Source organism: Chanodichthys erythropterus, chromosome 19 (genome assembly GCF_024489055.1).
Source record: "Chanodichthys erythropterus isolate Z2021 chromosome 19, ASM2448905v1, whole genome shotgun sequence".
NCBI lineage: Eukaryota > Metazoa > Chordata > Actinopteri > Cypriniformes > Xenocyprididae > Chanodichthys > Chanodichthys erythropterus.
The window spans coordinates 27,248,102-27,261,226 of NC_090239.1; the positions used below are offsets into that span (position 1 = coordinate 27,248,102).

General features: G+C 36.5%; 1 protein-coding gene across 1 annotated transcript; it reads left to right on the plus strand.

Moving 5' to 3' along the window:
- Positions 1-4,398: 4,398 nt before the first annotated feature.
- Positions 4,399-12,835, plus strand: prrt2 (proline-rich transmembrane protein 2). Its single transcript, XM_067369090.1, has 5 exons — positions 4,399-4,410; positions 4,502-4,787; positions 8,355-8,665; positions 9,659-9,788; positions 12,655-12,835. The coding sequence occupies exons 1-5, from the start codon at positions 4,399-4,401 to the stop codon at positions 12,669-12,671; spliced, it is 756 nt and encodes a 251-aa protein (XP_067225191.1). The 3' UTR covers positions 12,672-12,835.
- Positions 12,836-13,125: the final 290 nt, after the last annotated feature.

The following is a 13,125-nucleotide window of genomic DNA, read 5'->3' on the forward strand; positions in this document are numbered from 1 at the left end:
TTGAATCAGTGCATAATAATATTCTGAAATAGAAGTATAAAGGCTTTAATGAATTAGTTCATAATTCAAAAATATTACAGTAAAAGCTGAAATAAAGCTTTATTTTAAATGTTATTTTGATCTGGGGTTTTTTTCCCTCCATGAAATATAGTGTTCAACTGCAGAGTCTCCAGAAGTGGTTAATCCTAATTTTGGGCAATATATTGTCTTATAACTTACACCTATGAAACATATTTCTGTAAAAAGTGACTGTCAAACTGGTTTGGTGTTTTGTGTAATTATATTCATACATTTTTAAGATTAGATTTACATGGCCACATACTTTTTAAGGATTCTGTATCCTTGACTTGTCATTCAGTATTTGCATTTTGCGAATGTAAATGCGTTGTTGGTGAGTGGATGTGTCTGCACATATCTGCCTGCAGCAGCAGCTGCTGAGGGCCTGCAGTCAACACTGCTTATTTATTACTCAGACTCGCAATCCTTTAACCAGCTTGACATCCTTGCGGCAGACCAGACCGGCCAATCGCAGAACCGCATGATATAAGACCAGTGCGCAGCTACACTTTCATGTTTCCAGTGTAATGTTTGTAACCCTTTTTAACAAGAAGAAAAGAAAACTGACTGCTTCACCCACATATTAAACGAATTTACAAAGGGTCAATTATTTCAAGTAAAATCTTTCACTAATCTATTTTTGGAAACTTGCTTTTCAGGGTTACATTTCAGACTACAGTGTTCATTTTATGTATTTATAAATCACTGAGTTATATAAATTAACTGCATAATGTTCATATTTTGTGGAACTGCTTATGTTGATCACTGTAAAAAGTACAATTTACAGTATTTGGTGACAACATTTCAGGGATTACAAGATGGATTCTGGATTTTACCATTCATAACTGTATATCTTTAACTGATATAATATTGGTATACCAAAATACTTAAAGGGTTAGTTCACCCAAAAATGAAAATCATGTCATTAATGACTCACCCTCATATCGTTCCAAACCCGTAAGACCTCCGTTCATCTTGGGAACACAATATTTAAGATATTTTAGATTTAGTCCGAGAGCTTTCTGTCCCTCCATTGTAAGTGTATGTACGGTATACTGTCCATGTCCAGAAAGGTAATAAAAACATCATCAAAGTAGTCCATGTGACATCAGTGGGTTAGTTAGAAGTTTCTGAAGCATCGAAAATACATTTTGGTCCAAAAATAACAAAAACTACGACTTTATTCAGCATTGTCTTCTCTTCCAGGTCTGTTGTATATCCGCTTTCACTCCACAGTGATGCTTCTTCTTTCCTGTTTTACGGCGGTTGGCATCCAACTTATTACTGTCCGGAGCAGAAGGGGGCGGTAATGCACCAATAAGCTGGATGCAAACCGCCGTAAAACAGGAAAGAAGCAGCAGCATCACTGTGGAGTGAAAGCGGATATATACAACAGACCCGGAAGAGAAGACAATGCTGAATAAAGTCGTAGTTTTTGTTATTTTTGGACCAAAATGTATTTTCGATGCTTCAGAAACTTCTAACTAACCCACTGATGTCACATGGACTACTTTGATGATGTTTTTATTACCTTTCTGGACATGGACAGTATACCGTACATACATTTTCAATGGAGGGACAGAAAGCTCTCGGACTAAATCTAAAATATCTTAAACTTCCGAAGATGAACGGAGGTCTTATGGGTTTGGAACGACATGAGGGTGAGTCATTAATGACATAATTTTCATTTTTGGGAGAACTAACCCTTTAAATCTGCATAAACTGTAAAATTCTTGGAATATTTCAGATCCAAAAGATTTTTACAGTATTTCACAGTAGTTACAAATATTGTGAAATATATTTACCCTGGCAATAACTTATATTGTAAAATATTGATGTTTTAAAATATATGACTATACATGCATATACATTTAGATATATATTACTATACATTTACATACAAGAAAAAAACAAGTACAGTAAAATATGGTGCAGAGAACATAAAGGATTACATGTATTTTAGTTCAGAAATGTGTTACAAGTTCTTCAAATCTTCAAGGAGCCAGTTTACACTATAAATTAATAAAAAAAAAATTGCTAAACTTTAAACTAAAACTAAAGTTTTTTGTATTTTTCAGTTGCAAAGAACAATTTTAACAGTATTTCACAGTACAGTTAAGTATATTGTTAAATATATTTAACAATATACTTCCCTATTCAACCTATGGAACGAACGTGGCGCCAGTTTTCGTTTTTTTCCGTTGAATAGGGAAGGCGACATACGGCGTAAGGGTTTTGTAGAATACGGAAAGCGGAAGCACGTGCAAGGCGACAATTTGTGTTTATAAAGTATATCAGTTGTATTTTTTCTTGCGTTAGCAAGATAAGACTCTTATTCCTCGTCTAGTATCATTTAAAGCCCTTTGAATAGGGCTGCACGATATATCGCATGCGATTGTCACGCACATTTCATCAGTAAAGCCGGTTCCCTGATTACCGCTAAATCGCCATCACCTGCTTTCAAATGCAGCGGCATTTAATAGACAGAGCCGTAGATCACTGAAAACCCACGCAATATCGCGTTCATATCGCAGATGAATCGCCTTCGATAATGAACGCGATATTGCGTGGCTTGTCAGTGAACTACGGCTCTGTCTATTAAATGCCGCTCCATTTGAAAGCAGGTGATGGAGATTTAACGGTAATCAGGGAACCGGCTTTAGTGACGAAATGCGCGTGACAATCTCATGCGATATATCGCCCAGCCCTAACTGAAACTGTCATTTTGACCTTCAACCGTTTGGTGCCCATTGAAGTAATCACTATAAGGAGAATAATCCTGGAATGTTTTCATAAAAAAAACTTAATTTCTTTTCGACTGAAGAAAGAAAGACATGAACATCTTGGATGACATGGGGGTGAGTAAATTAATAGGAAATTTTTATTTAAAAGTGGATTAATCCTTTAAGGTTGAACCACTGTAGTCACGTTGTCATTTTAACAATGTCTTTACTACTTTTCTGGACCTTGAATGTGGTAGCCTAAAACATTGCTTTCTATGGGGGATAAATAAAACAAAAAACCTTTTGGATTTCATCAAAAATATCTTAATTTTTGTTCTGAAGATGAACAAAGGTTTTACGGGTTTGGAACGACATGAGGGTGAGTACTTTTTTTTTTTTTTGCAGTGTATTTCTTTTTGGGGTTATGGTTTACGTTGCAATGTTCATGAATCTTTGTTTTACATTAGTACTGCCTACTAATGAACTGCGAAGCCTATTTATCTCGTGGAAATTCGTGTTAATTGTAGCATGTAGCGAGGGCACTCTAATAAAACCTATGATTATGCGACTTTAGCCTATAATCAGCCTGCATAATAAGTGTCACTGTCACTCATCCACTAGTCCCCCCCATCCCAGGGTTTTCCAGTGCGCGCAGTTCATGTAGTTTACTCATTTCATGCCGTTTTACTCTCCTCCCGTTTCCTCCTCCCGTCCAGTGAGTGTGAGCCTGCAGACCTGAGCGCATCCCCGCCGAGACGACACCACCGCGGCACTTCACGCGCTGTTTTTCTTTTAATGTGCAGAACGAGCTTTAAATTCCACATTGGAATATCGAATTGTGATTAGAATCGCGCTCGCGAGTGTTTATGCAGATGGACTAACCGCGTACGTGCGACTCCAATCGCACACTGGCTTGAACCGCGCGGTGTGAGGTAGGTGTTTATTTATGCTATATATGTTTGTTATGTGTACAAATCAACGTTTGTATGCTTTTTCATTTTCTGTAGGGCACACAGAAAACAAATTAATTAAAAAACAAAGGGTTTCCCCAACCTGGATAGGTAAATTGTTCCTGTGTTATTGGATGGATGAGGACAAAGAAGAGCTTTCTAATGTTTAATACATTGTCCATCGTTATTTATTCATCTTTATATTCGTCATTGTAGCGTGTATATGAACTGTGGACTCAATTATATTAACACTCTTGTTTTTTTTTTTTTGTTTTTTTTTACACTCTCTTTCCCTTTCTCTCTCTCTATCCCTCCATATGTCTTCTATTTTCCCCACGGCTTTGTCTATTTGCCCTCATGTTCTCCGCGCATGTGTTCTTCAGAGCATCCAGTGATTATTTTCACTAACACCATATGTTCCCACAGTATTTACTGTGAATTTTTACAATTTCATGACCTACATTTCTAGGTTAAGGGGTTAAAATGAGATAAACAAGCATGCGTGTTGATTAAAATGAACTATTAACTAAACACTATGACTGAGAGAATAAGGAAAACTATATTTTAACAAAGCAAACCAGGCGTTTTTGTGAGGAAAAAATAGCACTCGGATGCTGGATTCTGAAGGATGTGATTTGAAGTCAGATGATGTGTGTGTTGATGACACCATGTGCCGGAGTGTGAGTTTGCATCTCATCATGCTTTTCCGTGCTGATGTTAATGGGATTCGTCACATAAATCTTGTTTCTCACCATTTTTCTCTGGTTTTAGCCACACCATCTGAACATCAGCTCAACACTGGCCACCTTTGCAACCTCAGTTGTCTCTATGGAAACAGAGTACCATCAGGCGTCATTGGGTTCTCTGGTTTGTACCCAAGACGAGGAGGCGATGAGCTGCCAGATCCCGGGCCCTGTTACATATCAGCCGGGGACCACCGGAGCGGGATCGGACTCCTTCCCATGTCTGCGCCCGCTCTCTCTCCCCCAGCAGTCCAATGAAGAGGCACGATGCTCTGGAGAGGTCATTGTTATGGTCAAGGACAAAGCAGAGAGTGGTAATTCATCATTTCATCAATAATATGTCGTTTTGGGAGGGTTTTGTGAAGGAGGGGGGATAAGAATAATTGATATGAAAGCATCTGCCTTGTCTCCAGGAAGAACACATTGGGGACTTTCAGGTCTTGCTATGCCAATCACACTACAGTGATTTGCATACAGCAATCAGTATAATGACTTTAAAAATGGCGTGTAATTAAACAGGCGAACAACTGAGATGATGTGAGTGTTTTCTGAGCTCAAAAACTGCAGGTACAAAAAGGCTAGAAAAAAAGAGGGAAAATGAGAACTACAAAAAAATTTTTTTAAATCCCAATTGAAATTAACATTTGTTTTCTAATCATATATATTCTTTCTATGATACCATAACATAAAAAATAAACATATGACATGTTGTCAGTTTATGTCACGGACTTTAACTGAATGTCTGTTACATATAAAGCCAAATCTGTGTTATTTTACTATTATATACTATAGCATTTATTCATATTTTAATTAGCATTTATTTTAATAATTTCAGTCTCATTTTCAGATCTATAGTCTCAAATATTGGCCTACTTTAAAATCAAACTATCATAGCAGTGTAATTTTAATGACCTCATCGATCGACATGATGCCGGTGAATTGCAGAGCTGAAGCAAACATATCCACATCGCTATGATCAGATGCTTTCTTAACTGCTGTTTTCTCACCGCTGTCATTTTTTGTTATGTGTTTATTTCGTTATTGAGAGAAAAGCGTGCAGCACTAGGGCTGGGCGATATATCGCATGCGATTGTCACACGCATTTTGTCAGTAAAGCCGGTTCCCTGATTACCGCTAAATCGTCATCACCTGCTTTCAAATGGAGCGGCATTTAATAGACAGAGCCGTAGATCACTGACAAGCCACGCAATATCGCGTTCATATCGCAGATGAATCGCCTTCGATAATGATATATCCCCCAGTCCTATGCAGCTTATATTTACATATAGTTAAAAGTATATCTCTGCGCCGTGATTATATTGGGGCCTTGAATCACGTTCAGTCTCTTGTACGTGTTACGTGAGCATGAGCAGTAAGCTGCTGACTGCAGTTCACTTAACAGCCACCGGTGTCGCTAATAACATGGTTTTCTGAATTATAAAGGCCCTTTAAAGGGTTAGTTCACCCAAAAATGAAAATTATCCCATGGTGCCAGAAGCCTTCTGAAGTGAAGCGATGAGTTTTTGTTAGAAAAATATCCATATTTAAAACTTTAAAACTAAAATAACTAGTTTCCGGCAGACAGCAAGTCGACTTGCACCACAAGAGTCATTTCTGAGGCGATGTATCTTCTGAATCTTGTTTTAGACTTCTAATTTGTGACCGGTGTTTTGTTTTGCTCTCTCCTCTGCACTTCCGCGTTCGCCATGCGTCGTGACAGGAGTCACTCTTTCGCCGTAACTCGACTTGCGTATGGCCGTTTGCCAGAAGCTAGTTTTATAGTTTAAAATATGGATATTTTTCTTACAAAAACCCATCGATTTACTTCAGAAGGCCTTTATTAACCCCCTGGAGCCGTATGGATTATATTTATGATGGATGAATGGATGGAAATACAACGCTCCATTCACTACCATTATAAAGCATGGACATTTATATTATATTTTTATTATATGTTTCTGTTTAGCTTTTTAATTTTGGTAAATTGGACTTCAATTTCAACATAATTTATTTCAGTTAGATGCTAAGGCAATATTTCTAAGTTTTTCAAATTTACATTTTTCTTTTTTTTTATCAACAAAAATGATTATTTTATTACTCTTAGTTAACAATAAGAACACTGAACCAGATCATTTTCAAAAAGTAGCCCAGAGTTGTTGGGGTGTGTTTTCTTCACATTCAGTGTTTTTTGAGCTGACTAGTTGTTTGTTTTTAAATCGAAAACCATTTAATTAACTACGCATTGACAAAAACTCAATTCTAAGACAGCTAATAAAGATATCTGACAGCTACAGGTCACTACAGTGGCACTAAAACCATAAATAGACAGGCCTAGAATAGAATATTAAGTTACGCAACCTATCAAAAAGAGCAATTACACTACAGGCGTACTTTCTGTCCCCACTCCCCACATTTTAAATCTGGGGCATTTTTATTTATTATTTATTTTTGTAATCATATGTGCTCTAAACCCTGGTTTCTGATCCTGGTTATACAGGAGAAATATATGATGCATAATTTTAGGATTTAATAAGCAAATAGCTTTTAAAAAGCAAAAATAAAAGCTAAAAGTGAAAATGATTAATTCAGAGCACACTTCCCAGCGGCTCTGTTAGAGGAATAGTTTGCTGCGCTGTAAATCCGATCATTGTAAATAATGCACAATCTCTTCTGAGTGGCATTTCTTTGTTGACAGAACGATCGAGGCCGAGAGCTGGCAGTGGTCAAGCACAGCTCATCTCCACTGTTTTGATGTTTATTGTGGCCTGGTGATGCCCTGATGAGTTCATTTGAGGTTAAGACCGACATGGCAATTTTTTTTTATTTCCCTTCTTTTAACAGTCGCTGAGCCTATCGTAAATACACTTAATTAAATTAAAGTTGTGCATCCTAATTAAAACTGCCAACGGGGCTTCCTGGCAGGAGGGGCTGAAAGGCATGACAGAGATTAGTGAATTAATTGCATTGGTGGCCATTTAATTAAAGTTGTTTTCAAGAGCACGGCATCCTGGGTTTCTATCATCATCACATTTGGAGGAAAACATGGTGAGGCAAATAATAATGATAACTGACAGTTACAAAAAAAGAGAATGATGGTCTATCTTAGTGATCGTTTGAATGAATGTGCACGCATTATATAAAAAGATTGTCCTGTTATACACTACCAATCAAAAGTTGAAGTTTGATTAATTATTATTAGTGCTCTATGATTATTAATAATGGTTCTTATTATTAACAATGTTAAAAAACAATGTTTGCTGTTAAATGTTTTTGTGCAATCCATGCAACATTTTGTTTCAGGATTCTTTGATGAATAGAAAGTTCAAAAGAACAGCATTTATTTGAAATGGAAATCTTTTGTAACATTATAAATGTATTTAATGTCACTTTTGTTAATTTTAATGCATACTTGCTGAATATTAGCATTACTTGGAATGGTAGTAGATCATGGTTTCCACAAAAAAAATATTAAGCAGTACTACTGTTTTCAACACTGATAATAATCAGGAATGTTTCTTAAACAGCAAATCAGCATAATAGAATTATTTCTGAGAGATCATGTGACACTGAAGACTGGAGTAATGATGCTGAAAATTCAGCTTTGATCACAGGAATAAATTACATTTTATATTACATTTAAATAGAAAATAGTCCTTTTAAATTGTAATAATATTTCACAAAATTGCTGTTTTTACTGTATTTCTAATCAAATAAATGCAGGCTTGGTGAGCAGAAGAGACATATTTCAAAAAATATTTTTGACCAATATGTATTCTCTAAAATGGATCGATTAGTTCCTTTGTATCATCATGGGATCAAGTAACAAAATTACCAGTTTTAGTATTTTTGCTTTCTTACACCGCTCCTCTTTCTTTTGGCAGTTGATGGGATTTGTTCTTCCCCAAACGATGCCTTTGCATCCAAACCAATTCTCTCCTCTCCTCCTCGCCGGCATCATTCTCTTCCTCATTCGCACCATCCACATGTGGGCCGCACCCGGATGGGCAGCCGCTCCAGTTCCATCGCCTACACAGCGTTCTCCCCGCGGCCCTCTATTTCACGCCATTCTAGTATCGCCACCAACCCCCCTATGGACCGCTCCAAACCCAAAGACTACCTCATCCTCGCTGTCATCGCTTGCTTCTGCCCTGTCTGGCCAATCAACATTGTGGGATTTGTTTACTCCATCATGGTATGTAGAACTGGAGCCTTTTGGTTAATCCTGCAGGATGTCATTTGTGTCCCTCATATACTTAATTTTAACAATGAATAATGAATAACTAATGAATAACTTTTTTTTATTTTTTTAACAAATATTTATAAAAAAGTAAACATTTTTAAATAAATAGTTATTAATATTAACATTTCCCTAAACATCAAGAAAAAATCCAATTTATTTTATTTTATTATTTTATTTTATTTATTTTCAGGTCTTTCCCCAGCCATATGTTTCCAAAGTCTCCTTATTTATTAGCAAATATACACATTTTAGTAATAATAAAAAAATACAGTATATGGAGTTGCTAGCATTTTGTCTTTATTCATTTTTAGGTTTCAGTAGCTGTGTATCAACCCTGTTACCATCATATTTTCCATTTAAAAGTTTGAACTATTCCATAAATAAATTAAAAATATATATATTATGGCGTCAGCATGCTTTCAAGTCACTATATTTAATGTTTTGTTCCATTTTTCAGTTTGGAGAAATCTTAAAATTTCAACCCTGTTATAATGATTTTGTATAGTAAACAACTGACAATTGGAGTATTATTTAAGTATTATTATTGTTATTGGATATTTACTGAAATATCATTTTGTAAAACTTGATCACAAGACTTGTAATGTCAATCCAGTTACCGTCAACCCTGTTACTTTTCTTGAGGAATAATTATATTCTAATATATATTCAGTTTTAATAATTTAGTTTGAGATGGTATTGACATTTAAACACATTATATGTCCAATAGAAATCTAATCTTGCAAGACTTTATCTAAAAATTACTTTATCAAAAAGGTAAAGGCACCCGCTTCATTACATGATCCCTTTAATAATACCAAATGGAGATGCAAAATGATTATTCTTCCCTCGGTATACCAGACTGAATTTTTCATTGCGTGCTTGTTGAATATGTGAGATGATTCAGACTTTAATGGAACCTCAGATCTCACTGTCATGTTCTCTTAGTCCCGGAACAGTCTGGAGCAGGGGAACGTAGACGGAGCGAGACGCTTGGGTCGCGTGGCGAAGCTGCTTTCTGTGGTCTCACTGGTGGGAGGAGCGCTCATCATTGTAGCATGCGCCGTGAATCTGTCAAGTAAGTGATCTCTAACCTCTTCACTCATGCCTCGTGGGACTGTATCCACTTCATAGTCACGCACACTCACTCAACATGAAATAAGCTCTTCAGTGCTGGAAATACATGCATTCTATCTCAGAACGGATTACTCTATTCATAGGACATTTTAGTAGGTCAAAAACCAGAGAATCCTTTGTGGCTGGAGATTTTTTTCTTGTTGTTCTTTTGAAGTGTTTAAATACTTCCACTTTTTCCCAGTGGACATTTACCTTTATGCTTTAATGTTGGGAAAATTTCTACAAAGCTGTAGGTGATTACAAGACTTTTACAGTTAACACTGATTATTTGAAATCACTTGAATAATGAATGATATTAGGTAGACAATAGGTAGATGTAAAGTCACTGTTGCAAACACTGATGGAAACAAACAGAATCCAATCTAATCTCTCCCTCATATTTAACGTCAGTGAAACAGCACTCGACACAACCCATTTTCTTCCACTATGATGTATTTCAGAGTGAACAGGATATTCAGTTAAAAATATAGGACAGGGCTGGGCTCAATACAATGAGAATTGATTGGATTTTGAAGAGTGAAAAGACAAGAAAAGACATAGAAAAGACAAATGACGTCAATGAAAAGTAACAAAGAAAGCTCAGGTGATTTTTTTTTTAATTATATTTTAGTTTTATATATATATATATATATGTGTGTGTAATATATATGTAATTAAATACAGTGCTCAGTGTAAATACACCTTCTTTGAAAAGTAACATTTTAAACAATATCTCAATGAACACAAAAACTATTTCCAAAATGTTGACAAGACTAAGTTTAGTATAACATCTGTTTAACGTATAACATGAAAGAAAGGTTAATTATATAACTTAGAGAACAAAATTTTTAGTTTTACTCACATTAGGGTGATGCAAAAATGAGTTCACCCCACAACAAAAACTGCTACATCTAGTACTTTGTATGGCCTCCATGATCTTTAATGACAGCACCAAGTCTTCTAGGCATGGAATGAACAAGTTGGCAAAATTTTGCAGCATCTATCTTTTTCAATTCTTCAAGAATGACCTCTTTTAGAGACTGGATGCTGGATGGAGAGTGAAGCTCAACTTGTCTCTTCAGAATTCCCCATAGGTGTTCGATTGGGTTCAGATCAGGAGCCACTGGATCACTTTCACCCTGTTCTTCTTCAGAAATCCAACAGTGGGTTTAGACGTGTGTTTAGGATCATTGTCATGTTGGAAAAGTGCACGACGACCAAGGGCACGGAGTGATGGTAGTATCATCTCTTTCAGTATAGAGCAGTACATCTGTGAATTCATGATGCTATCAATGAAATGCAGCTCCCCGACACCAGCAGCACTCGTGCAGCTACACATAAGGACACTGACACCACCAGGTTTCACTGTATAGGCACCATGCTTTTTTCTTTGTATTCCTCACCTTTGCGACGCCATACAGTTTTGAAGCCATCAGTTCCAAAAACATTTATCTTGGTCTCATCACTCCAGAGTATAGAGCCCAGTAGTCTTCATCTTTGTCAGCATGGGCTCTGGCAAACTATAGGTGGGCTTTTTTTTGTGCCTGGGCTTTAGGAAAGGCTTCTTTCGTGGACGGCACCCAAGCATGCCATTCCTCTACAGTGTACGCCGTATTGTGTCACGGGAAATAGTCACGCCAGTTTGACTTTCTAATTCTTTAGATAACTGCAGTGAACTTGCATGCCGATTTTCTTCAACTCTTCTCATCAGAAGACGCTCCTTTTAACTTCCGTGGATGACCTGGATGCCTCGGTGAGATGGTTGCACTTTTGCTACAGTATTCTGACTGATAAGTAAAGCTTTGCTGATCTTCTTGTAGCTTCACCTTTCTGGTGTAAAAAAATATTTTCTTTCTCAGGTCTTGTGACATTTCTCTTCCATGTGGTGCCATTGCTGACAGCATGAAATGGGAAGGGGTTTTAACTGTCTGCTGGACACCTGTGTAATGAATAATTAGACTCACCTGTGGTTGAATTCTTGTTAAATTAGACATTTGTAGTCTAAAATTTAGCTTTGCTCCAGAGACTTTCAGTGGGGTGAACTCATTTTTGCATCACCCTAATTTGAGTAAAACTGAAAATGTTGTTCTCTAAGTTACATTATCAACCTTTCTTTCATGTTATAAGTTAAACAGATGTTATATAAAACTTAGTCTTGTCAACATTTTAGAAATAGTTTTTGTGTTCAATGAGATATTGTTTAAAATGTTACATTTCAAAGGGGGTGTACTCATTTACGCTGAGCGCTGAGCATATTTAACATAAAAGTTGTTCCTCTGAACTTTCTATTCATCAAAGCATCCAGGCAAAAATATATTTACACAAAAATATGAAGCAGCACAACTGTCAATATTGATAATATTAAGAATTGCTTGTTGAGCAGCAAATCAGCATATTAGAATGATTTCTGAAGGATCATGTGACACTGAAGACTGGAGTGATGATGCTGAAAATTCAGCTTTGATCACAGGAATAAATTACATTTTAAAATATATTAAAATAGAAAACACATATTTTAAATTGCAATTGCAATTTTGCTGCATTTTTTATCAAATAACATTGCAACATTGGTGAACATTAATGACTTCTTTCAAAAACATTAAAAGATAACATTTGTACTGTATAAATTTTTAGTGAAGGAAAAGCTTTAAAAATCCTTTAATACTCTTTATAAAGCATGCATGCACTTTCAGAGTGAGTAGAGCTGGAGTCTAGACAAAAAAAAAAGCTCAGAAGAGATGAGATAATCAGAGTGCAGTGTAATGATTTGTGTTGTTTTTTTATATATATATTAAAATTAATAACATGATTTATTTTGTGATTTTCAGTTAATATAAAATCCTGAGTGCGGTGAGCGTGCCTGGAATTCAGCTTCGCATCAGACCACTGACCCGAACACCACGGCCCATTTGTCTCGCCCCACTGCTGCTGTGACGGCAATCTTATCTCAGAGAGCAATCGATTATCAAATGCCTTTGCTCCCTGAAAGAACCCTTGGTAATCTGCACCAACATGCCACCCTTCAAACAGACGGAGCGGGATACTTCCACTGAAGTCTCACACGTAACTGAGATTAGTTCCTTGGCACTTGCTCAGAGGTTGCTGGAGCACTTCATGGGTAACAGCTCTCTCACCTTAACATGAACAAATACGGCTCACATTCTGTAAAGACTGGCTCTACCACTCACACGCTGTCATAGAGGAGAATTGCTGGTGAAACAAAAGTATTTTTCCTTCTCCAGAAGCAGAAAACAAGCCAAATCAATATACAGACGTGGGTTTGTCTGATTATTCCCTTC